General features: G+C 39.1%; 1 protein-coding gene and 1 long non-coding RNA gene across 3 annotated transcripts in view; both read right to left on the bottom strand.

Moving 5' to 3' along the window:
• Positions 1 to 27,857, bottom strand: part of cplx1 (complexin 1) — a 59,670-nt gene that overhangs the window by 6,824 nt on the left and 24,989 nt on the right. For both annotated transcript variants that reach the window (XM_085171601.1, XM_085171607.1), the window contains exon 3: positions 2,977 to 3,152. In XM_085171601.1, the coding sequence (XP_085027727.1) occupies positions 2,977 to 3,152 (176 nt within the window). The remainder of the gene's footprint in view (positions 1 to 2,976; positions 3,153 to 27,857) is intronic.
• The window catches only part of LOC146523909 (uncharacterized), a 29,737-nt gene continuing 23,706 nt past the window's right edge, over positions 21,827 to 27,857 (bottom strand). Inside the window, exon 2 of the long non-coding RNA XR_014875909.1 lies at positions 21,827 to 27,834. This is a non-coding gene — a long non-coding RNA (uncharacterized LOC146523909). The remainder of the gene's footprint in view (positions 27,835 to 27,857) is intronic.

Below are 27,857 nucleotides of genomic sequence, written 5' to 3'. Positions count from 1 at the left end.
GTCACATTTATGGCTGATTTGGATTAGCCAACAATGATTTTTGACATTATTTTTCAATTATACCGCATACTAAATTGTGTTTTATTACAATATATTATTTTAGGCTAGACTGGCTCAGATCAGGCCAACAGAAGAATCCTTCAGAACTGTTGAATTGTAGGTTTTCATTTTCTCCTCGGTTCAGTTAAATCCACTGATTTTCAGAAACGGCATCAAATACTGATGTTTTGTCACATCTCAGCCTTAACCATCAAATGGTGAGGAACGACATCAATGCTAAAGGACAATGTTTGTGTATCTTTAGGTGGGTCAAACTCACAGCTCATCAGGTGTATTTTCTTGTAAACAATCCTTTGCATACATACACTGGGTAATATGCAATGTTAATGTTAAGCTACCATCTTTTCCAAAACCTAACCAAATGCTTTTGGTGCCTTAAACTAAGAGGTGTCTTAAAAACAAAAAGAAAAAAGAAAACCCAAGTGAAAATTAAGCAAAACAAAAACATGAAACCTCCATATAGGACACAAACTGCAGTCCCTAGCAAACATTTGACTCACTCAGCCGCTCCAGGCTGCACACGGACTGTCAGAGGTTGAGTGGTTGGTGGATGTTGTTGCCATTTTAAAGAATGACGTAATCTCTCAGCACTGATGCTTTCCTGTGTCCCCAGTAGTACACATGAGCATAGATATCTCTTACGGTGTCGACTGCTTTACTGACAACATTTTATATACCGGTAATAATTCATAAACTGTCACAAATCTTTCAATACCAAAAGTATATTAACACTCCAGCTGCTGCAGTTGGAAATGTGGGAATCCTCATATACATATCTTCAACAATGACTATTTTAAAGATGTGACTATGAAGAAAAGTTTAACTTGAGCAAGATCGAGAAACTAAATATTTTTTGACTGGGTGGAGGGGTGTATCTTACTTCAGTACCTAAGAAATATTTCTTCTGAATTTCTGACAGAAATAAAACAAACATTGGTATAATTGGTTGATGTAGCTCTCTTCTATAACTCCCTCTGTTTCCACTCGGTCTCTCTCTCTTTTTTAGACTTGTTCCACAGTGACAAAGACTTGCATCAGTTGAAACGAACAGCCCCTTAGTGCTTAGTCAGCCCCTCTCACCTTGCTATAATCAAACGCTTCCCAAAGATATGCTGTCATATTGTTCTTTTTTGCCTCTTTTCTACCATTGTTTCAAAAAAAAAAAAAAAAAAGACAGAGAGAGCGAGAAGGAAAAGTGCTGCGGCTCAGCAGAGTTTAGAGTTGATCCCCAAACTCCAAACATAAGTTTTATAAGAGCTACACATAGAAAAGTTTCAGTCTCTCTCAGGGCATTCAAGTCAAATATCTAATGCATTATTAGCAGTGTGAAGGGTAACCCTTCCCGGCAAGCTGCAGATACTTTGATCATCATATCTTATTACAGCCTAATCAAATATTAATTTAAACATTATCAAAGCCAGAATTATCTTAGTGACATAAAAAGGGCCACTAAGTCAAGAATTTCTATTGAACTTTGAAAATGAACTCCAGAAGGGAATATGTTTAAGGACCTATATGCAGTAATTAAAAAAAATTAAGAGTGCAGAGTTTTAAATCAAAACAGAAGGACTAATATATAGTCCAGTTTTTTAAACCTCCATTCTCCATTAGCTAATTCATTTGAAAGTGCAATTTGCAGTATAAAGCTTGATTTATAGTACTTGCTGAATCCTTATAGAGCCATGCCAGAGAGGCTGATGCTGTTGATTATATTTGTGCAATGGTCTCGCTGCACTGTTTTGTGACCATGAGTAAAGCTGAGCTGTTTATGACGGGCCTGAAGCTAATCGGTCTCGAACAACAGTCACCAAAATGCAAGAGATGTTTTTTTTTTTAGAGCAGATTGAATTTATTGCAGTCAGTGTATAAAAGATGGATGTAACCACCATGACTTCACCCTCTGGTTCTGACCCTGCAGTTTGAAGCCTCAGTATGTTTATCACTATGTTTTTCTGTCAGATGTTGCAGTTTTTGGATCAGAAAGGGTAACTGTTGAGTTATTAGCCAATACCACCTAGACTGGTTCGCAGCCTGGATTCATGGCCCTGTGTGGGCTGAACACAGACACATATATCACTGACGACTTTAGCTAACAAACTAGTAAAACCAAAACTGAAGCACAAACTTCTGGACAGTCTGTACCTCATCACAAAAACAAATATTTCTCAAATAATTTCATTACAAAAGCTCAAGCAGCATAAAATGAGCAGAAAGGTCCAGATCAGTGACTCCAACTGTCATCAAACACATGCAAAAAGTTTTTAAGGAAGCCTGAGGAAATGCAGTTTTTGGGATGTTGAGTTTGCTGCTTGGTTTATTGACATGTTAGCAGAACTATACGAGAAGCAAAAGCAGCATCTCTCTACGACTAAAGCCAATCCCACTTTGTTTTACAGAAGTTATATTTGTTTTTTTACACTGTTTCTATTCTCTCCTTGTCCAATTTAGGGTCAGTCGGAGGCTGGAGCCTATTCTGTCTAGGGCAAGAGGCGGGGTATGCCCTAGACAGGCCAGTCTGTCATAGGGCTAATACAGACAAACGGGCAAGCGTTCACACTCACATTCACAGCTAACGTCAATTTAGAATCACCAGTTAACCTAACCCTATTACTTGCATGTGTTTGGACTGGGAGAGAAAGCTGGGGGAGTACCCGGAGAAATGACACAATCTCCACACAGAAAGGCCCCGGACAGGTGGCGGAGCCGAACTCACAACCTCACGACCTTCTTGCTGTGAGGCTGTAACCATGCTGCCCAAGTTTACATTGCATATTTCTACTAAACAGACCTGTTTGTAAGCCTGTATAACAGCTGAACAGCAGTTTGTTTAGTCCGTGGACTGGATAACAGTTTAAGAACAATGAGAGCTCTTCGACCATGATTAACTCGTGAGGCTCTATTAGTATTAAAGTTTACCTTATCCCTGATGCCCTGTCGGATGTTTTCTCTCTCTGCCTCCATTCTTGCATATTTGGCCTTCCTCTCCTCTTCCTGTTGCCTCAGCGCTTCTTGCCTTTCCTCTTCTTTTTTCTGAGCATCAGGATCCTTCTCCTCCTCTCCACCAAGCATCTTGCCCATGTCTTTGGTGGCCCCTGTTGTTGGTAATAGACAGAAAAAAAATGGTGGAATAAAAGAAATTCAATCATTTCTTTTATGGAGTGACACTGGCAGTTCATAGTGATTGCACATAATAGATCACAGCTATTGGGCTGGTTTTCAACATTTGATGTGCCCAGCAGTACATCTGAAATCTGGATAATTCAATAGATACTGCTTTGTATTTAAATCCTCTCTCAGGCCAGTGAGAGAGCAGCACTTGACTGAACCGGAGACAAAAGGGTCTGACAATAGAGAGAACAAGAGGTGAGCAGCACGAAGAGAGCTGAGATAAAAGACACCGTAATAAATTATTAGCAATTCTCTTGATTGCCTTTGTGCTGCTCATTTTGGCCCTTTACTATCTCCAAGAGCAATTTAGATACAAGCGCCCACTTGGACCATGGGTTAAGACCAGAGAACAAAGGGCATGGGGAGCTTTTGAAGGGACAATAACAATCAGATAAAGGGGCTCATTCTGCTACTGACGTCTGAACTTATTAAATATGTAAAAACTGAGGATGGAGAATGTGGTAAAAAGATCATATCTTCTGTGCTTCACAGCTGGCTGCTGAAGGTTTAACCAATGTGTGTCTTATCTGTTCAATTTAAATGCTGCTTATCTTGGAAATTAAACATTCTATCACTGATCTGTATCTTAAATGTGAATGTTTGTCAGCGATGTTTACGTGGCATTAATGAAACACCTGATTCTTAATTTCGGGAAATGTAAAAAAGAATAGGGAGAGAGAGGTGCCAGAAAGTCTTTTTAATGGGGTGCTCTCTTGATAAAGGCTGGATTATCGAAAGTCCTGCTGGTGCTGCAGCAGGCACTGTCATACTGCTCTATCTGGACCACTTCTTTCGTGTATGTGTGTGTGTGTGTGTTAGTGGATTATCTGGTGTGTGTGCTGCAGGCGTCAATTGACATTCCTCATACGTCACTATATGGCCAGTGTGTTTATTTCCACCCCAGCGCCTCTTGGAATCATTCTGTAATTTACATCAAGCTTCAGCCAAGGAACACGCCTGCCTTTGTAGAAATACACGGGATGTAAGGGTCTGAACATTAATCGCACACGGCAACCGTGAACTTTTTATAGGAAGAAAGAATATTAAAACATCGGCTTTGGAAAAAAAAATGCATTAAACATGCCGGCTCCACACTGTCAAAGCTGTCAGAGCTCAAAGTAAGCCAAATACTGCGCTGGAAATGAATCAAATAAAAATATCTTCCACACAGATCTTTGCCCCTGAGAGGAAATATTTTGTTTGTTTTCCATTTTATTGTGTTTTAAAAGGTATGATTACTGGACTAAGATACAAATCCATCCAGGAAAACATAACACTCACAGGTATTGATGCTTTATGCTTGAAATGGTTCCCGGGGTCATTTCAATGTTAAGCAGTTCAGCTAACCAGTTCATGACCCTTTTAGTGTCCTTCTGGATGAGTGTCCCACAGTTTTATTCAATACACTCAGAGCAACAAGAATGTTGGTTTAAGTGAAAACCCTCCGCTAACATCCTTAAAGTGACAATCACTTGAAAAGCCAAAGATCAAATCAGGAAGTTACCCAGGCTAATCCTGACTGTCAGTCTGCATGTTGAACTGCTCCCGAGGTGCTTTTGCACACTGGCTTAACACGGAGCGCAGCCTGTATGTGCAAACTCCAGAGGCATTAGCTCTTCTTTCCAGCTCACTGGCTGGAAGCAAGCCAGCACTCTAACAGTGGTCTGACGAATCTTGAACCCATGACTCTCTGCTCACTTCCAACTTGAAAGAAGGGAATTGATTTTAATGAGAACTGGACCTTTGGACATGAGTAAATTTGAAATACACTCGGTTCTCTCTCTGCCCTTGGCCCAGCGTACTTGCTTTCACTGTTAGGGCTTTTGCTTCCTCCACCGCTCTGGGCTTGACTGTAAAGCTGAGCTTCACTGGTTCTCTGGAGGAAACACTCAAAGACTGAGCCATCTGTTTAGGCGGTGAAATTGATGAGACAGCGATGACCTTAAGGTTCTTGGCTGTAGTTTGAGCTTGCCATTTTGACATACCAGTACAAGCCCCAGTCGTTACTCACAAAGCGCAGGGCGATTGCTAATTAATGTTTCTTCACGGTAACTCTTTAATGTCTCTCACACGTGGCATGCTGTCATATTGAGAAGGTAGTGCATCATCATTGATATCTGTGAGATTTTATGATATACGTGTCAAACATCTGCTTGCACAGTGAGCAAACGTGAGCCCTTTAATAGCAGTCTATGTAAAGTCTTATTTTGATAGTTTTATCACTGCTAACCAGGTGGCACGTTGCTTTTGATAGTCCTCAGTGTCATTCAGCTGGCTCTTCAGTAAGCCTCCTCGTCTCTCAGTGACCACAGACAGACTCTCTATGCCATCTTGGGCAACTTGTTCTTGTTCTGCTCTCCAGCCTTGGGGAGCTTGGCATAGTAGCCTTTCTACAAGTGCAGTTTCTGGTGGGAGTATCCCTACAACTTGCAACAAAAGACTGCTGCTGCTAACTGAATCATGAAATCATAGAAAGAAGAGAATCTCTGGAGATGCCATGACAACAGTGGCCTTCCTAACTTGCAGGTAGGAAAACTAAAGATGGGACGAGGTGGAGGAGGATGGCTGGTTACTTACAACTACAATTTTTACAATAAAGATTGTATTTGTTGTGAGTTTTTATTGTCTCTGCGGGTAGAAAGAAATAGCTGCTAGCTGTCATTATAGTTTAGTCTCTCTATGAGGCTGTTATTTGTTCATATTTGCTATACATGCCATAGTTTATTTCCATTTCTTAATATTAGTTAATTGATCAGGATTACGATGCTGTTTTCATCTGCTGTTATGATCCTCTTGCTTTCTGTGCAATCACATGTTTTCCTTGCAGGCACCAAGGAACTCTGGGGTTTAATTATTTAAAACATTTTCTATGCATTTCTAAAGAATTCAGATTTGTTTTAGGCTACTTTTTTGGTATAACACAGAATATGTGTAGCCTAGAGATTATTTATTTTTGTCTGTGCCTTGCCTCGGGTTGAAGTGCTGAATTAAACTTTGCTTTCCTGTGACTTTGTTGGTAGCTTGAGGAGATTTTCCAAATCTTGTATGAGCAGCAATCACCACAGAAGCTGAGTAGACTCTACAAAGAAGATACCCTTAATCACTTAGGGCTAATACAGTCTTCTTTGGCCAAGCTGAACAGAGAAACTTTTAAAACTCAAAGTAGTTATTATACGTGAAAATCTGCAGACACAAATTAAAATGCAGCACGACAGATACTGTTACCTTGTCTGGGTTTATACTTTATTAGATATATATTCCTACATTCCTGTCATCATGAGCTATTCTCACCATCTCATTTGCACTTCCACTGATACTGAAATGTAAATTTCTGCTAGCAAAATTGGATCACACTATGCAGAAAATGTATTTCTACCCCAAATTAAAGTCATATATAAAGGAGGTTTTGAAGGGTGTTTGATTTTTGTTTGATTAAATTGTACTCATCGGTATTGTCTCATATAAATAGGTTTTCAAAGTGAATCATATTCTTCTTTTCCAGTTAACTGAGATATTTCTAATTGTTCAGATGAATAAGCTGTGTTATATTTAGGCATTTTTCAATAGAAAGAAGCTGTAACATCAGACTGATATATCGTCTGTGGCTGATATAACTTTTTCTTCCTGATTTTTTGTCAGTTCCCATGTTGCTGTTATTCTACGCTCGCTTCTCCCAAACCTCTGCATGACTAATCTCAATGCTCAAGCCTAATTAGCTCATCTGATTGTGACAAAGTTGTTGTGTAAAACTATGAGACATTTATTGTTCCCCAAAGCCTTGGTATCATCAAAAGATGCCAGCTATGAAGTCTTGAAGTAGTACAGCGAGAAAGCCCTAGAGGAAGAGCTAAGAGCCTCAGTTATGGTTAGAAAAACATCATGAGATGGTTTAGAGTACTCCATTAGAAGACACAATGCACCACAAAATCAGTCTTTTACAGATTTATAAGATGACTTTTTGTTGTTGTTGGTTTTTTTATGTTAAGACCATAAGGTTTTTAGTGGGTTGCTACATTACCTGCCCTTAGAGATTATTTAACCAAGCCAATCAAGCTCATGCACAAGGAGATATGATCTGTAATGTTCAAGATCAAAGACACATAGTCTAAGTCAACCCGGTTAATGTATCCAAAAAACATTATATTATAAACCTTTCATCATACCCATGGCTCCTTTTTAATGCAAAAAGAAAGAGAGTGGTTCTTCATGGTGTCTTATAATGTCTGTTAAGTAAGAAAACACTGTTGAAATAACTAATATCAAATATATATCAAAGCAATGCAGACTGTATGAGGATACCAGATCCAAACTGCAACATGGTCAGCAATCAGCCAGGAAACAATGAACAATAACAAAAATAATCTTAAACATGGGATAGAAAAAGCCTCCAAAGTCTCAAGACTATTTGTTGTACTATTTGAAAAAAAAAAAAAAAAAAAAAAAAAAAAAATATATATATATATATATATATATTTATTACCTCAGACTGTGAATAAATCCACACATAATATACATTTCATTCCACACATATTTAAAAAAGTTGACTTCTTTATCTTAAACTCAGAATGTATTTTCATTTATTCAGAATGACTCCATTAATACTTTAAAAAGGAATACAGCTCATTAAATCTAAACGCTACGGTGCAATGACGTGGAACATGACATGAAACAAGACATTTATGTCTGTCTGCATGCTAACACATACAAAACGTATACTGAGGAAAACCAAACTTTTAATATCAGTATATAATGTATAAAATTTTTGGACTGATTAAACACTTGAGATTTGAACACGGGGAAAAAAGACCCTAAATCTGACGTTGCAATTGAGCCACCAATCTGAACATTTCAATCTGAGCCACAAATATAAAACTGCTGATATTGCTGGAGGAAAATATAACAACAGGACCACTGAGTTCTGTAGCAAAGTTCATGGCAATCCATTCAATACTCGTTGAGACATCTAATTATAAAAAATGTCAACCTTAGGGTTGGTGAGCAAAAATCTCTTTCAGGGTACCATGAAAGGCAAAACCAAATTTCAGTGCAATTGACTGACTGGCTGAACTCATTCAATACCTGACAGACAGATGTTGCCATTTCATGAATTATAACGCTTGAGTGTCTAAAACCATTTTTTTCAGTCACTGCAATACACCAGAAGCACACTATCAATGCTAATAATCACATCACTTCTATAAATACAGTAAGCTGTATTTATGCGTGTCGTCTCATCACGGCTTTTAGGGGCCTTTTTTTTTAGTTCAGCTGAGACATAGGGGCTGATTTTAAAGGAAGAAAAGACTTGGTGAGAATAAGGGCAAAAATTTAAAAGGGGATAACGAAGAAGTTGGAAAGTTGTGGATGGTTGAGTCTAGGGACGGATTAAACTGTGCAGAGTTACATAAAAGCTGGCATTGGATTTGGAAAAATGTGGAAGCATCAGTGGTACTCTGCATGTGTGCATGGACGAAACACTGGAAAATGAAAACAAAATGTACAGGTCTCCATTGTGCTATTAAAGTAAGATTGAGTGCATGTCCTCCAGGTGCATTTGAGCTCCAAGAGTATTTCCTCTGAGTAAGTGCGTGAGCTACAGTAGCGTGTTTCATCCTGATAGACTCGTGAGATCACGAGATGTGTCCCCTGTGGAGCACAACACATCTGAAGGACAGAAAGGGAAATGGGAGCAAAGTCAAAAGAAGGGAAAAGGGAAAGAAAAAAAAAGCAAATAAACAAGGTAACATGTAAAGTGTGAGCAAGCAAATTAGAGGTTGAAATAAAAACTGGCAGTGCAGAAGATTTAGAAGAAAACAGTATATCCGAGATAAGTTAAAGAGCTAAAAAAAAACACAAAAAAAACCCAACAATTAAAAAGAAATCAAGAGAAGAAAAGAAACTTGTGTATTCAGTTAGGAGAAAAGACATAAGCAGAAAGACAGGGCAGTGACTGGTAACAAAGGAAAAGCACAGAGAAGGATGACTGAATGATAAATGAAGTTAGGTGGGAGAACAAAAGAATAATGAACATATTCGTAAATGACAAAAGATTTCTCAAAAATGATTTTGTGCACTGTGAGAATGAGATTGCTGCTGCAGAAAAAAAGTGATAGCATAAGAGAGGAAAACAGCGGGACCAGCTCAAGGACTCTGTGTTCCTGCTCTCCCATCTGTCACTACTCCTCAGCAGTCCCATAGCTGCCTACTGACAGGTCCCCCCCGTCTTGACTCCAGTGGGTCGGACCGTCTTCATCAGCCTCCCACCCCAACCTGGATGGTCCATAATCCCAGTGGGAAAACTACTAAAGACACCATGCATGGCTGCATTCTCTTTCAGTGCCTTCCACAAGTGGGATCCCACATCTTTTAGAAGCTATGACTCGTTCCCTCAAATTGCAAGACAAAATAATATATAAAATATATATTTAAAACCTCAGAATGGTGTAATGTTACAGAGGAGGAAAGTCACAGTATTGCTGATAAGAGATGAAATGTGGTTTTAATTTATGATGGACAAAAAAAGGTGGGGCACATCCTAGAAAGGTCAGCAGCCCATCTCCAGGGCAAGCACAGAGAGAAACAATCACATCCACGCCAGTTAAGTTAACAAGCATGTCTTGGAAATCTAAATTGAGTTATTTAGATCAATGAATGGGCATGACGAACATCAGAGGAGGTATTATGTACCATGACTCATCAAAAACCAAAGTAAAGTAAGCACAAAGCTTTTACATTTACTGATAGATTAAAAAGGATGCTCCAGTTTTTCCAGATTTTAGATTAAAATAGTCTAAATACGATTTTAGATTTAAATAATATAAAATAACTATGTAATAAAATTGGTGACCATTTTTTAATTGGATTCAATAATTACCTAACATGCATTTTTCCTTGACTGGATTAAAACAGTCATGCTGATGTCAAGGAACCAATGGGGCGTCAGCGTAGGTGTTTATAAAGTGTCAAAATTTCTTGCCAACTTTTTAGAGGTGCCATAGAAGTTGTGGTTGCATCGTGATGCTTTAGATCTGTGGCTGTGTTTCAACTCCTACACAAAGTTTTATCAGTGTCAGACCTTGAAAAGATCTTTTGTTGAAGCAGCACTGAGTCACTTTTCACACTGAGCTGTCTGTTCCCGTCCTAACTATTGACTCGTTCTCGGAGACTAGTCTGGTTTTTGGAACACAGCTGTCCTTGGAGAGCTCTAGCCACACTTAGTGTTGGAGAAAAGGAGAACGCCCCATTCAGTACAGAAGATTACTTCTCTATTGCTATGAGTGACAGGCTGACCAGGGAAAGATTTTATAATGCAACTGCGCCAAGTTAAATCTTCTCTGTCCTTGAGCGAGAGACAGAACCATCTCCTTTTCATTCCTTGTACATTCTTATGGATAAGAGAGTGTCCTTTAAGTGGCCTTATGTATAACACTTTTCTTCTACCAAGGTAATTGAACGCATTAACTCACTAAAATGAAAGCATTACGCTACGACAATAATAAGGAAAAACGGATATTGGTGGATAGAAAACAAATTCACTGTACAAGTTTGTATGGGGATCCCATTGTTTCTTCATTAACAATTTGCATTATAGCGTATCATTACAACAAGCCAATAAGGATCAGTTTTATTTAAAAAAATAACATAAAAGACACCATGTAGCCTTCACGGGGGACATGGCTAGCAGAAATAAAAATACTATGTAAATGAGGCATAAAAGAAACACCGAGCATTCTGACTTCCGAGTTATCACATCTATAAAAGCATAAAGCTCCAGATTTTTTTGAGTGTACACAGTAGTCCAATACATATGCTATGACACTGAGAGAAAAGACTGGTGTAATACCAACCTAATGCCTAATTATGGTAACCAAGGAAAAGCCATGCAATGTGTTTGTCATTAAGCATGTTTTTAAAGCCATTATTCTCTGTAAATGTAACCAAAGTGACAGAAAAGTTAACGTCAAAACCAAAGTAACATGAAGCCAACCCTGCCCCTTTGTGTTAAATGATTTTTGGAAGAGTGAAACAATGCGATGACGCGTTGGGAATTGAGTCTGTCCTTGCTGTTATAGGTTAAAAGGTAGTATGACAAAGGTAAGCTCAGCAGTCTTTTCCAGGGCCAGTACTGACAGACAGAAAGACATTCACAGCTCTGACCAATTTAATCAGGACACCTGCACAGCCACAGGGAGAACATGCAAACTCCACACACATGGATGCTAAAGTAAAATTTGGATGTCCTTTTTGATCTGAACAGGACACATTAGACTGCTCTCCTTCCCTGTCAGCCACACACAGCCAAGCAGTTCCAGTGATGTTAAAGTAACACTAGAGAGTGTTGTTTTCAACTTCCTGTGGTATTTTTAGTGATTGCTTGAGAGGATCGGGAGTATGACAGCCCTCTAAAGTGGAGTGTGACTGGCCCTGATTTGTATCCATCTCAGGAAATCCCAGATGGATGAGTTCAGATTTACTGAAGAGATGCAATACAGAAAAAGATACATGAAATAAAGAAGTGTGAATGAGGCCATATTGTCACCATCTGCAAATTCAGAGGAAAAACAATGTTTACTGCCCTATTTGTTTACAACATTTGATTTATGATGACAATCAATCTAGAGGATTTTGGTTGAGTATTTTTCTTTAATTTTACTTTAGGAATGAATGTTATTTAAAACCAATTTGAAGAACTAGATTAGAAAAGTATTTATTGAATGATGTGGACATCCCAGTGTTCCAGCAAGTAAATCTGATAATGCACGATGGGGGTAAAGTGGCCTTATTTTTCCAGATTCACTGAATACCTCAGTAAATCTCTGGGGCACAAGGGAAACGGAGGCTTGAGCTACATCATTCCTGTGCTTTATCACCCATTTGCAACCAGTATCATTGGAAGACAGCCTCGCAGAGGTTGGCCTTGGAGATGTGCAAGCAGCGACAGAGCACATTCATCACCTCTGAGGATGGCACCAAGCACGAGGCAATCCATCCATCCTCTTAAACACACACCACACGCAGAGTTGTGTATCAGTAACTTGAGGAGACATTAACTTAAATCAGTTTCCTAAAGACTCTAACTCAATCTCTACCCAAACCAAATAATACTAATACAGGGAACACATACCTACACATTTACACAAACAAAAACAAATCAAAGTGTTGAATTGAAAATCAAAACAGCTGTATTATCGCATCATATTATGCAAGACGAACATTTTATAAGAACTTTATCTATCTAGAGGAAAAAAGGCAAATCCAAGTAAGCCTTGAACAAAATCAAGTCAGGGATCATTTCCTTCTAAGATTATATAAAAAAAGCCCAAATAACCCTAAATGTAATAATTTCTGCCACAGTTATCTCGAGGGTAATACCACTCTAGGAGCCACTTTCATCATGACATCCAGGCCTCATTATGATAACTGGCTTTGTATATGGAATCTAGGTCTGATTTCCTTTTCTGCCTCTTCCAATAAGGACTATCAGCGTTAGAGCGTGTTCACCCAACCCCCCACAGCTCAGGGTGTCACGTTTGGTTGCGTGCCACAGATCACTGAGAGCAATAGCAGAACTTCATAAGCAGTTACTCTGGAGTCACTGCAGTAATGAGTCATAGGAGGGGACACAGCAGCAGGCTGAAACTCCACCAGCAGCACCAAAGATGCTGCCCCCATTGGAAGAAGAGGAGCAAGAAAACAGCGAGAAAATAAAGATCAAATATCAAAGTTTTAAATGGGAAAATCCCAAAAAACAGATTACTTTGAAAGAAACACACACACACACACACACACACACACACACACACACACACACACACACACACTGTGCTGGTGTTCTCAGCCATGCCCTGCACAGTAACCTTTAAGCAAAAGTCACATAACTGAACTTGAAAACAATGTAGGAGTACTTTAGGATGATGGACAGCAAACATTTTGGCATCAGAATATCCTCGATAGATAATTAGATTCTAGTTTCATTGATCAGATATTTGGTTTCTACATTGTTTCAGCTGTTGTTTTGCTGTCCAAGGGGACAAAGAAGACACCAAAAGGCAGTTTACCGGTTTAAAAAATAACTTTACTGCAGGACTCTTTTTTTATTTAGCAACCTTTACTATAAGATTTAATGATAGTATTTAAGTACTTCAGTTAACTGACAACAGAATGAATAGCTGATGAACATGTGATGTAGATTTAATGTATAGAAATTTCTCATCCTAAATCAACAACTTCCTTCTCTCACCTCAACTGGTCAAGGTACAGGGACGCCCCTCCTTGAGCCTGGTTCTGCCGGAGGTTTCTTCCTGTTAAAAGGGAGTTTTTCCTTACCACTGTCACCAAAGTGGTGCTCATAGGTGGTCATATGATTGTTGGGTTTTTCTCTGTATGTATTATTGTTGGGTCCACCTTACAATATAAAGCACCTTGAGGTGACTTTTGTTGTGATTTGGTGCTATATAAATAAAATTGAATTTAACTGAATACATGAAATTAATTCATTATATGACACTAAGCTTTTGGTGACTGTGGGTAGCCTTGGTAATAAAGATTTTCCAATTAGTTGAGGAAATTAAAAAGTGTGGTATCATAAAAACCTCATTGCCATCTGTTGTTTAACCATTAAAAATTTAGCTTCTTCTAAAAGTTATTCATTGACTGTCCCCAAACTTGCACAGTCAACATATATGACCATGAAAGCGTCCATAAAAACACATATAGGAGCTTTTTACAAACACATCTGCTTCAATTGGGAGACAAATTAACTTTCAGCTGTGACCAATTTTTAGGTCTTGATTTCACTTCCTGTTCACTTGTGTTTGGTATCTGCCTTTACTATTATTGGAACCCCCCACTGTGTAGGTTTCCAACTCCATCTGAAAAACAATCTAAAAATGTGATAAAACAAGCAGGTGTTTAAGCGTCTGTTTAAAATATAGCTACAGTGCAGGTTATAATAGCAGCTTACACAGATGACCTATCGGATCATTTAAAGGGGGAGGGCAGTCTCCACAATTTATGAAACTGCATGGCTGTGTGGAGGTTAAGTCATCAATTCAAGGTTTCAACCTCTATCACAGCACTGCTGAAGAGTTCTTCAGCAAATTACTGCATATTTGACTGCTTCAAGGGCCCCGCTCTAAAAACCACAGATCTGTTATGGCAGACTCTGACCTGTCGACAGGGGATGAGAGATCAATAAGGTATCAGACAGTGCTTTGAAGGCATAATCTTATACCACGGCTCTTTTATTGCTATGTCTGAGTTTCTGAACGTTGTATGTGCTCACACTATAGAAAATATCCAAACACAGCCAGCAAGACAGCTCATTAAAGCAGCGAGAGATGAAGCATAAAAGTTGGCCTTTTAAATAAAATAAAGAACCTTTGTGCACTGAAGGCCAAATTTACAGTCATCTTCAGGTCAGATTTTAAGTTTTAGTTACAAAAAGTAGATGAAAAGTGGGAGCTACCTCTACTGACCTGTTGTTTCCCCTTCCAGTTCAAATCTTCTCAGCCCATTGAACTGTTTAGACAGTTCAATGGGCTGCATCAAGCCAGAAGGTGAATAACCCCAGAAGTAACTCCTTTTGCATCAGTCTGAAGAAACACTTTGGAGAAGTATCCTCTACAAATCTGTTTCATTTTGGTGCACTTATGCTCAGAAACATTTGACTGCATGTATCTATACATTTTTGTGTGTTAAAATGTGTAGAGTGTTACTGAGTGTTTCTTATCCTTGGTGCTTTTCAAGTCTTGGATTGTTCATTGTACATGTTCAGTCATTTACTGATGAAAATTAAAAAGCACCTGTTTTATCTGCACCACACACAAAACAAACAGCAGCTGTCAGCTGAAGACCACCTGGAAGTGAATGAAGCAAGGCTTTACATCCATTTTTGATCCTTGCCGTCAAGATAACATGCACTCTGCACTCTGCTATAGGACTATCTGAGGTGGCGTTTTAGTTACATAAAGCCACAGTGACGTGTGAGAGCTCACCTGGAGGACGTGTTCTGAAAAATTCAGACATTCCTCTGGTTTACTGTCCTCATTTTAAGGAATTATTAAACAAAGCACTGCAGCTTTAAGCCTAAAAAGTTATTTTAGCATTAGTTACTGCTCTACTACTTATCCACACATTCACTCCATTCATATTTCACTTCAGCTCTCCACTGCAGTTCAGACACAAATGTTGACTAGCAAGCTAATTAGCTCTGTGAAGACGCTGTTATGTGACAGGGGAAAAGTGAGCAGATAATCAGCTCTACAATCACATTTAAATGAAATGTTCATTGATTAAATCTTTTATTGCTTTTCTATGAATGAACAATGGGAGTGTACTAAACATAGTTTTTTTCAGTATGCTGGGGTAGTTCAGCACATTTTAAGGGCATTTCGCTGAAGCTAACAACCAGTTAGCTCACAAATTACAAATGTAATGTAAATACATGTGTATTAAAATGTTTTTAGATGGATCAGGTGATTGTCCAAATTTTGTCTGAATGAAAAATCTGATTCACTGTCAGCTCTGTAGCTCTCTTATTGACAAGAATATTATCAAGGACATGCTACAATACAGCAATGAAAGACAAGTTAACCCAAGGAGCCATGCAAGAGATTTGCTTTGAGATAGTAAACTGAGAAATTTGTTTTTTGTAGACAAATATTTTATTAACATGACGACCTGTGGCTGTATGTCCATATAAACTAAAATCAGCGTTGCACAATTTTAATATCCTATGGAATCTACGATTAGATTTTTACATATTTCAGCCACTTTAATGTTAAAAACATGGTTTTACAGCAGTTGCTACATTTAAAATGTCCTCATGTCTTAAACTGTAAAAGTGTAAACTACCAATGAGTCACTTTCAGGGCTGATTCATTAAAAGTGTTTTAAAAACAAGCTGTACAAACCTGTAGATGTAAATTATATTATATAACCTCACATATTCCTGAATACATTCGCTTTATTTTTGTGTCCTATTTATACATCTTTTTTTTTCTACATATGTGAGATGTGACTTCTAACACATCAGAATTCATACCAGAGCTAATTAACAGGTTGATTAACAAATTCCTTCATTTTCCCTTATTACAGCTCAGATGAACAAACTCTCGTGCTTTATAATATTCATTAGCGATAACCAGGCAACCAGGGGCTATGTTTAGGAGAATCCAGCATTCCTACATTTACATTTAGAATTAGTATTTCCCACATGGTTAAAGATGCTAATGCAACTCCCTCGTCAGCTCTGGGATAAAATTCCCCATCAGCTATTCAGCAGACAGACTCTTTGATGTTATGGACAACAGCCTTTCCCAACATGACTTTCACTTTAACCCATTTCTGCATCTGTCATCTAAAAACCAATCATCCAATCACTGCCATAATGACATCCCGATCTGCCTGAACAGCCCATCACATCTAAAGGCTAACATTAAAGTAAAAGATCCTCGCGATCATTTAAAATACAGGAATAAATACAACTAGACGTTTTAAACCAACCAGTGAGATTAAGAATCTAAGCCTGCAGCATTCAAATCCCAGAAAGATGATTAAAGAGAGAAAAAGCTAGATGTTTAAAGTTTAACAGACTTCTTCAAGTGGGTCAAACTTTTTTTATAAGCCAGCTTGTTTACTTTATTAGTAAGGAATTGGGGCATCACAAAGAGTCAGTTCTCTGCTGCATTGACATTAATGAAAAGCTGACTTTATAAATTGATATTCAAAAATTCAATCTACATAAGCCAAGGTAAACAGAGTCTAAATCCCAAATTGTGGAATGACCTTTTTGGAAAGTCATCTTTTCAAATCCTGCAGCTCCTTAGAGAGCACCGTGAAGCTGCTGTCGCCTCCTGAAACAGGAATTATGAAAAAGCCAATGGAACCGAGCTCACTGAGATCCTCCTCGGGTATGTGTTGTCAGTATTATGCACATGCATATTGATCCCTAAGACCCTAGGCTTTGCTTGCCTTTCACCCTCCCCTAATATGCTTTTAGCTTTTTAGCTCCAGTTTTGCCTCCTGCCTCTAATATCAGGGGCTGTGATTCAATCCTCTGTGCCTCCTGACAGCTTTGGAGAGCTTCGGTTTGGGAATTAGCTAGATGGATTCATGGTATCCTGCTATGCGTTATCACTCTAGTCTCATCTTCCCCTGCCACTCCCTGAATATACTCATCGATCACGTGAGGGAAATCTGATTTCAATGATAACCTAACACCATTACTCAAACATGAGATCGTGCCGACCTCCACGCCGTCACCCGTGCTTTGGATTTGTGCAGCTTTGGAGCATTTTGAGTGTGTGAAATATGAAAATGCAATTCATACCAATCCCTCGAACAGCATGAGTGGTCATGCAGGGGCGAAGACAGTGCGTGCATACAGAGCTGGACTGTGGAGCTCTGCATGACTCAGATGAGGTTGCAATTTATAAATCTGCTGCTACAAGTGTGAAAAACAACAACTGCCACTTTATTTTATTTAATCTGCTGAACTATGCTTGTCTGCAGTTCAATGTTCAACTCATGTCATTTTGAGGTAGTTGTAGTTTAAATATTTCTATTATAGACTAATTAACGGATGAAGGCACACTGTACTTTGCTGACAGAACAATTTTGCTGCTGCTCCTTTATGTGCCACCATAACAGCCATGACCCCCTGAGGCTTGGAGTGCACACGATTTCCCTGTTGTCCCTAACAGCAGTATGTTAATAGCCACTAATTTAAACTAAGACTGGGAGCCAGCATTGATCAGTCTCATTACAGCACATTTTCCATCACATAGAAGCTTTAACCTGATTAACAATAGTTCTCCTCATTAAGTATTTTGACTTGAGAACCAGCTTTCTGACCTTCCACTAAATACTAAAATATAGCTGACAATCATTAAAACCTTAGATAACAGAGAAATTTTATAAACATGTTTTTTAGGTTGATACAAGCACCAAAAAAACAAGACCACGTAAACCACCTAAAACCTGGGTGTCGAAAATAAGACCAGGGACTCAATCCGGATCACTTGTGAATGTGAAGGAAAGCATACATTTTTGGACTTTTAAATGTTTTTTTAATACCTTTTACATCTTTTTCTGGTGATAAAGGACTCCCACATGGCCATTCATACTACACCACACTAATTAAGTAACAGATAAACAATTAAATGACTAAAGAAATCTGCCTCCACAAAGAGGCCTTTTTTTAAATTAACATAAACTTTCTATTCCATAATTACAGGACAGTCTGGTCAGTGTGATGCCAGATGTGTTTCTGTAATTTTACACATTTATTTCTTAAAACTTAAGCTGAAAGAACCATATTCAAAAATGTATTTTATTTATTACAGCAGCATTTCTATATCGTGAAAATTTGGGACTGTTGGAACTGCACTTCTTTGTCATATATTAAGCTATCTCAGGGATTACATGTGCTGTCAATTTACATATTCCTACTCTCACCTATGGTCATGAGCTGTGAGCAGTGATGGAAAGAATAAGAACATGGGTAGAGCGAGCGGAAATGAGCTTGGGTTGAAGAGGTTCAGGCATTTGACCAGGATGCCTGTGGGGCACCTCTTAGGGTCAGGTGTGGAAGGAGGTCTTGGGGCAGAACCTGGAGCGATTACACCTCAGTAATCCCGCAGAAAACCTGGAGGAGGGCACCAGGGAGAGGGAGGTCTGGGCAACTCGTTTTAAACTGCTACTATCTGGACAAAGAGGAACAAACGTTTTATGAAGGAGCAAAAAATTTTAAAACTACATTTAAAAGTGTAACGGGAAAATACCTCTAAATATTTGCAGTAACAATCTGCATCCTTATACACAAATTACTGCTTCTGTTTCGAAGATTAAAAAGTCTCTCTGTCGCTCATTAGTGAAGGTTCAAAGAGTGAATTCAGACTTGGGAACTGGGTGAGCGCAAAACAATGTAAAAAAAATGTGACACTTCGAAGTCAACCTGGCCTCAATGAACAAGTCTGACTGGCGGAGAAAGAGATGAATACAAATGCTAAAATATATTTTAACTCTAGGCACCGAGAGTAATAGAAACTCTGACTTTCCACTCCTGAATTATTCTGACTTATCATCCTGTCTGGAAGTAAAGCAACAGTTGGTAATGGGATACAGCCGAGCTGATTCATACTGTGAATCAGAACCTGTTGAATAATTATGGCCTCTCTCTTTGTCTTCAGCTCCATGTTCCCATGTGCCCCGTGTTCCCAGTCGAAGTTGACCGGTATGTTTTAACAGCTCTTAAATTAGCACAACAAACATTTTTCGCCACCAAATTCAGTTCGGTGGGGGTCATTCAGTGGGCCATTCAGTAAGTAAGTGAGTGGATTCCCATTAATTTCCTATGGCTGTAACTTTTGACCAGGAACACCATAGGTGTCACGGTCCTGGACCTGTGACCCAGTGTTTTGATTTGTTTATTGTTTATTTGCGGGGTTATTACTGTCTGTGTTTTGGTTTTGTATTTCTAGATCTTTTGTTCTGATCTCATTTGTTCCGTCTGTGTTCAAGTCAGTCATGTCCCTGTGTGAAGCCCATGTCCTTGAGTCTGTGTACTTCCTGTTTTACTTTGGTAGTCTTCAGTCTGTGTGTGTCAGGTTCTGTTTTTTTCTGTCCTCCGTCTCGTCATTGTAGTTCATGTCAGCTGCGTCTCCAAGGTGTTTGCTCTTTTCCCTGTTTCCCTTTTGTATTTAGTGTCTGCTCATTGTCACGTCGTACCCTCAACCAGCTGTGTGTTCTGTCTGTCTATCTGCCTGCCTGCATACTTAGTTTGTATTCTCAGTTAAGTTCAGTTTGTGTACAGCAATAAAGCTGTTTTACAGTTCACTTTTCACCTCCATGAGTCTGCATATTGGGTCCTTTTCCTGCCTGCCTGCACGCAGTCATGACAATAGGTGTAACAAGGTCGATTAAAACACTCAAAATTCAGTGAAAGAGGTGATTGTCACTTTTATATGTTCAAGTGCATAGTTTGGAGGATATCATAAGGACTTTAGATCTAAAACACAATATTTATGAGTGTTTTAAGTTGTAAATCGAACACAATGGGAAGGCTAGGTCAAGTCTTAAAATTTCTTATGGTCCACATATTTAATGGTTTTCTAGTTTCTTTGTTTTCCTATTTATGGCTTCATGTTTCCCAGATATGCACTCTTTGAAGGTTATTTTCCCCCACGAGTGTTACTGTCTTTGTTCTCGATGTTCTGCACTGGCTTGATTGTTTCCACCTGTGTCTTGTTCCTCAATCAGCCCTCTCCCCGTCAGTCGGTCCTGTTTGCATCACCTTCTCCCTTCTTCATGCTCCTTTCTGTATTTTGAGTTTCTTTGATTTCTAGTTTGTTTATCTGTGGGTTTTGTATAGTTGGCCGTGCATTTTTTAAAGCTCATTTTTTGTTGTTATTCATCCTCATGTGTCCTCTATTTAGATTTTTCTCCAATGGATCTTAAAAAAAAAACACCTTTCAAAAAAAAAAGATGAGGTGATAATGTGAAAATGAAAAGTTTTATTATTTGTATGCTACAGAGGACAACGATAACTTAAAAAGCTCACACATATGTAAACAATGTTTTTGGCTCGCACCTTTCTCCAAATAGACGACTCCTACTTGTCACCCACTGTGAGAGCGGTACGGTAAGTAGGTGTAGCTGACAGCGTTCCAACTAAAAACAAGCCGAAAGGTTATCTCTGCACAGCACACATTTACTTTATTTCACTTTCACTATTAATCCTAAGGAAGTCATGTGGCTGCAAATGGCTTTTCATAAATGAAAAGAACTTCCATTAAATGACGTTTTTTTCCCCTCTTAAAGCCTGGCTTGACCTTCAGTTTGACAACCTCTGCTGTGACACGTCCACTAAGTTAGGTGTGAAAAGTGGAACTGTCTGCAGCATAAAAATCCCATCATGCCTTTCGTCTTGACTGAATCTTAATCGTGCCGCCTGCTCTGGCACGCTTTCAGGCTTGCTTGGTGCTTGAGTATTTCTAGAGGTCCTCTGATGTTCACCGGGTGACTGGTCCCCTGCCTAACCCACAGCTCTTTGAAGTTCTTCTCAGGAAAAAAGGACAAGAAAATTGTAAGAATCAAACTCAGAATTCGGGTCAGCACACTTTCGGAAGCCTGATATACCCTCAATTTTTCTGTCGGCCTTTCAAGAAATTTAATACCTACGTCATAGAAAATGGAGTAATAGGAGAGGGTGAAGGTGAAAGAAGGGGAGAATCAAAGAGAGATTGGAGCAGCAGACAAAAGGAAACCAGGGAACCAAAAAAAATCAAGAGAAAAAGAAAGAGGTCGAGAAACATCCTTTTTCTCCTGGGGAGAAAAAGGAAGTAGAGTGTGACAACAGGGCTTGCGATGCTGACTCATCCATATCGGTGACCTTGGCTGGCAGAGGAAGAGGAGCAGCACAGAATATCAATGTTTTCCCCTTGGATATAGAGTAGAAGGAATGGGTCATACTTTACATGTTAAAACCTGACATTGTTTTCTAACAATGTTTTTGGTTACATTCAAACATAACCACAGTTGGCTTTGTTTTAGGAGGTCTGTTGATGAACTAGGTGTACTAATGAGTTAATTCATTGGGTGGTACAACTGGGAATCCACTGACAGCATAGAGACACTTGCTCAGTAACAAGAAAAATAAGAAAATCATCTCACTGCCTGCTTTCCTTCTTATTGCTGTGATGTGTTCATGGTGCAAATGTTTTGTTTGGGTTTTTTTTGTTAGTGGTAACTTAAATGCAAGTTCTTAAACATCTCAACAAATTAAAAGAAATGTACAACTACTGTGTGAGAAATAAATATGTGACACAGAGATGGAGAAGAAGATGAGGTTATTTTCAAAGATAAGGACTGCTCGGCTCACGAGATTAGATAAACTAGCATTTTAAATCATATACAGTAAGTAATGTCCTCAGTCATTTTACAGTTTTGAAATCAGATATTGTGTTATTCAAAGGTTGCATGAAAGTACTGTACTACGCCATTTAGTGCGGACAGACTCGGTTAGCTTGCGTATGTATGTACATCAAGTATGTACATCAAGGGTAGCAGATATTAGTTTATATTCCAGCTGATGATGTTGATTAGATCCACTCACTGAATCCTTTTATACTAGCTTTATCATGTCAAGAAGGTAAAAAAAAAGATTGTGATACATCTGCATCTATCTTGTTGAATTTAGTTAGCTAAACAAAGGGCAGCAGTGCAGGTCAGCTGATCCCAGCCTGTAACATTTTATTAGGCAACTTATTTCAAAGTGATTCTTCTCGCCTTGCTACAGCGCTACACACTTTAACTCCACTTTGACCCCTGACTGTAGTACAGAGGCGGTTGTCCCCTCTATTAAACAAATGCAGTATACTCCTGCTTTGACATGCTAAAATCTTGTTTGCTAGCTAAATAAACAGCAAGTTAAACATAAGGGATTTTTAGTGAAAAACAGGCTTTTTCATGTCTCATGGCTTGGTTTCAACCAATCATATATTTAGTTCAATTATTTGAGCAGTGGGTGGACTCAGCCCTTTAAAAGACCACACTTCAGGTACATTATATGTGTGAAGGGAGTGGTGTTGGTGAGTGTCACTCCTGATAAAAGTGCTCCTCTGTGAGATACGCAATCACCTCCAGCTGCAGACCTGCTGCTGTTTCTCTGATGTGTGACCTCAGAACGGAGGAAGGGCAGAAAAACCAGCATTTAATAATAAATATATTTTTGTTTCTTACTTCTATTGCTTTGGATTCATCATGTCAAACAAATTCAATTAAATCTGATGAAGTCAGGGAGTCTATTGAGAATTTTCTGACCTCTAAGAGCAGAGCTGTATCAAAACACATTTCAAAGCCGCTTGACTATAAATGATCTGCCGGTGTGCTGATGTATTATGGGACGCTGTGGAGGTAAGGTCAGCGAGGACAGGCAGAACAGAGATGGATGTTCTGTACTGGAACTCTGAGGGAAAATCATTAGTGCTAGTTTATGGTGTCTTTATTACAAACATTGATAAAATTACATAAAAGGATTTCCCACATGAAAAGGTAATTATGTTCTTTAGTGAGCCCACCTAGTCCCAGTGGGAGAGTGCATACGGAGGGCATGCATTTCACTGTCTTTGGATAATTACAATGTCCTCGAATAAGCATGGAATACCACACAACACAGGAATGCACACAAACCATAAAAAGACAGTATTCTCCCAAAGTTGGAGGACTTCGGGGTGCTGAGGGTGCTGCATCACCCCCTGGTGAATGATGGAGGACTTGCATGTTCACGATGACAAAATAAATCAACAAATGAGTTTTCATTTGATTTTTTCCCTTATATTACAGAGCGCTATGATATTTTAATTATAATATTAATCATTTTAGCCTAAGTGTTTAACAGTTGATCTATGGCGCGGTCACCACAAATCTTCCAAACAGGAGCAACAGCAAAGACAAAATTTAGTATTTCCTCATGGATCCATCAAAGAGAGCAAAACTAGATTATCAGCAGCTCACAGCAGCAACTACAGTTCACAGGTAACTTAACTGTACCTTGCTAACTCTTTGGATGCAAGAAAGCAGAAGGTAATATTTATGAAGCTAGTAAATGGATACAACCATTTTTTTAACTCTCTGCCACCATACAGTCGGCGTATATGCACATTAGCACATTATTAACTGTCGCTTAATGATCCAATGCAGCTTGCTTTGCCTGCAAACTCTGTGTCGTATCATTAATAGATTAGATCATTGTAGGCTTTGCTGGTAAATAACGGAGTAGCTGCTTGCCATTTCTTTGAACATTATTGCCAGATACTGTGTCTGATGTATAATATATTTTGTGCATGTTTTTTGTTCTCACATTATTATATATATAAATGTATTTAACATACAATCCAAAGAGAAAGCATGAATAAAAAATGTATTTTAAAGCAACATCACTGATGCACATCTTTCTTGTATCTGTGTTCAGGCTGTCACGCGTCAGCTCATACAGCTTTTCCTCCCTGAAACAACTTCCCTCAGGTGTGCATTATATCAAGTACTCAAAGCAGAAGCGAAAGCATTTCCAAGAACTCTTACAGTACTCTGTTTTCATGTGTGCTGATCCTTTGACTGGCACAGAGGATTATCACTGTAGCAGGGTGTTGGTTTGCTTTAAACAGCAGAACATGGAACATGAATTAAACCCATACAATAAAACAGATCACACAAAGTGCCACAAAATTCTTCAAGCAGCAACAGATTATTTGGCAAACAGGAAGCTGAAGGAAATATTCATGAATCTTTGTTTGCAGGGAGTCTTCATTAGCATCAGTAGTCCCCATTACTTTCTTTCACTACATTTGTATAGAATCTTATGAACTGAACATTAAGCTGTGCCCTTTACCCTTTTATATAAATCTGAAAAAAGTATAACAACATTCACTTGCATAACCACAAAGCACAGCAATTTTTGAGGTGGTCGTTTGTTTTTTTTAACCACAAAGTAAAACTGAATTTTAGTATCCTTGTATTGGTAATCCTAGGTGTAATCTGAAACAAGTATAACACAATTCTTCTGCCTCCTACAGCAAAGAAACATTTAGGCATCTTTTAAATCACCGTTTTTGTGTTGCAGCCCACAACTTGACTAATTTTGGTTCAGCCTCAGCTCTTAGACTAACTCTTGCTTCCCATCCCAGCAAACAAGCTGTTTTCAGTGATAATACCACCACTACCCACCAGTAAATGGCAAGCAAATTTAGGAAATAGACATGAGCAAGTGCAACATTTAGCTGCTAAAGAGGCTTTAGGAGATGTTGGAGAGCCAAAAAGAGCTGAAAGGAGAAAGAATAAAGGAGCAGCTGCTTGATCGCTGCTTGATGTTTGTAATCATATATATGATTATATATATATGATGATATAGATATACAGTGGCTCATCTGCCTTCACCTCATCCTATTTCCAGCATCCTCCTCTCTCACATCAATCTCTCTGCATGTCCTTCATTACATCCATGAATCTCCTCTGAGGTTTTCCTCTTTTCCTCCTGCCTGGCAGCCCCGTATTCAACATCACTAGTCCAATAAATTCATCCAATCCTCATGTCCAAACCCTCTCAGCCTTTCCTCTCTTTGTTTCCAAACCAATAAACTTCAGCTGTCTTCTGACAAAGTCATTTCTAATTCTGTGCATCCTGGTATCTCCCAACGAAAACTCTTCCGCTCAACCTGCTGTCTTTTTGTCAGCACCACCCTCTCATAGCAGGTTTATCATCTTGTAATCCTCCCCTTTAAGTCCCGCTGCTATCCTTCTGTCACAAATCATCCCTGACACTTGTCTACACCCTTGGAGACCTCGGTGGATGTAAGCAAGATTTTAATGAATTGTTAACATGACCGCGCTCTGCACCCCTAAAAAGTTTTTATCAGAATTTATTTAAAACTTTTCAAGCTGCCATATTTACAGATAGAATAACAAACACGATACAAATGCTACTGTGGCAGCAAGTGGTTTGCGACTCCACTGCAGGTGAGATGGACGCACCAGCGTGGCATCTACAGTCATGCCTCACCACCTTAAAAGCTGTACCGGGTCCTGTATTGAGGGTTGTTGTGTGCGTGTGTAAATAAAACCTGCTGAAACCAAGAGAACCGTGGTCCTGTTGTGCCTCTTACCTGTCACAGCTACCAAAAAAACAAACTCCTTAGGGGAGGTAAATATATTGTAGATACTCATAGACAAATTATTGAATATATTAAGTTACTAGAAAATGTTAAAATGTGTAAGTTGCTAAATAGCAGATTTGATGTTTCCAGGTATTGAAGTTATTAAGCATCAGTTATGATGAGTACCGGGTTTCAGTGAGTAATTTTATCCAGATATAGCAGAAATCTGTCTTTGTGGGACTGATCCAAAGTGTCACACACACACACACACACACACACACACACACACACACACACACACACACACAATATAAAACCACTCACCACTCATATTCAGCTTTTTTTTGTTTTTCCTGTGTCTGAGCTGGACAGCAGGACCAGTCATGCCAGAGCTCACTGAAACCTTCTGACAGTCTCGATGTCCAAGAGTCACACAAGGTCATGAGTCAGGGCGAGATACACTCTCTGCCTGGAGTTGTATACATATCAACACAGAGCCACTACACAGTTTATGAATTAGCATGTTAATGCAAGTGACAGGAGCAGCTCAGTCGGAAAATTAACCTTTTTTCCTTAGGGTTGAATGGCGGTGGCTGGCCATGTTCAACCCGGGAGGAGAAGCTTGTGTTTATCAGGTTTTAGGAGGCTAAATGGACCTGGAAGATGTCAGATGTGAAGTAAACTGATGTCAGACCAACTTAGATCACTCAGCTGCCTGAAGCTTGGCAGGAACACCACACTGTCAAAATAAGAGCGTGAGTACTTACATCATAAAATCGGAGACTGAAATCTCTCAATTTATAATATATGTACAGTATCTCACAAAAGTGAGTACGACCCTCACATTTTTGTAAATGTTAAACAGAACCGATCAGGACAACATTGACACTTTGATACAATGTAAAGTAGTCAGTGTACAGCTTGTATAACAGTGTAAATTTGATGTCACCTCAAAATAACTCAGCATACAGCCATCATTTGTCTAAACGACTGGCAACAAAAGTGAGTACACACTAAAAGAAAATGTCCAAATTGTGCCCAATTAGACATTTTCCCTTCCTGGTGTCGTGTGATTCGTTAGGTCTCAGGTGCAAATGAGGCGAAAGTGTGTTGAATTTGGTGCTATTGCTCTCACACTCTCTCATACTGGTCACTAGTAGTTTAACATGGCTCATCATAGCAAAGAATTCTCTGAGGATCTGTAAAAAATAATTTTTACTCTACATAAAGATGGCCTAGGCTATAAGAATATTGCCAATACCCTGAAACTGAGCTGCAGCATGGCCAAGACCACAGAACAGTTTAACATGACAGGTTTCCACTCAGAAAAACAAACCTCGCCACAGTCGACAAAAGAAATGGAGTGCACATGCTTAGCATCATAATCAGAGGTTGTCTTTTGAAAATAGACGTATGAGTGCTGCCAACACTGCTGCAGAGTTTGAAGGCATGGAGGGTCACCCTGTTTTTTTTTCTGCTCTTGCTCTTGACGAAGGCGGTCGCACTTTTCTCCTCTCCTCCTCTCCCTTAGCTTCCCTGCTTAGCCTCTTATGTCCTTGTCTAGTCTCGTGTCTTTTGTATTACTTCTCCCTGGAACACTCTCTCACAGTCTGTTCTCTAAAACCTAAAAGAGGAATTATGGATTTGATCAACTGGTCCCTAAATGCAATTGACACCCCTTTAATGAGAAGTCTGGGCTTGGGTGAGCCTGAGTGCTGAAGATATCTACCTATTCGGAACCATGATAACAGGGTTCTGGCTGATCGGAGCTGGCTTGGCCCTGACTTATCGAAGAATTAAGAAAGCGGAACCGGCTGTTCAAACCCCCACAAGGCTGCCTGCTGGGATTGAAACGATGGGAAGAGGCGTGAGTTTCTCAAAATGGGCTCATTGAGTGCAGCATGGATAAGATCTTGGAGAAGCTTACGGCTGCCGTGAATACTCAGAACAAGACCTCTGAGTGCAAACTGGATTACA

The sequence above is a fragment of the Neolamprologus multifasciatus genome, chromosome 2 (assembly GCF_963576455.1).
Source record: "Neolamprologus multifasciatus chromosome 2, fNeoMul1.2, whole genome shotgun sequence".
NCBI classification, from domain to species: Eukaryota; Metazoa; Chordata; class Actinopteri; order Cichliformes; family Cichlidae; genus Neolamprologus; species Neolamprologus multifasciatus.
Note: the sequence above shows the minus strand (reverse complement) of the source record. Positions and strands in the feature narration are given on the sequence as shown.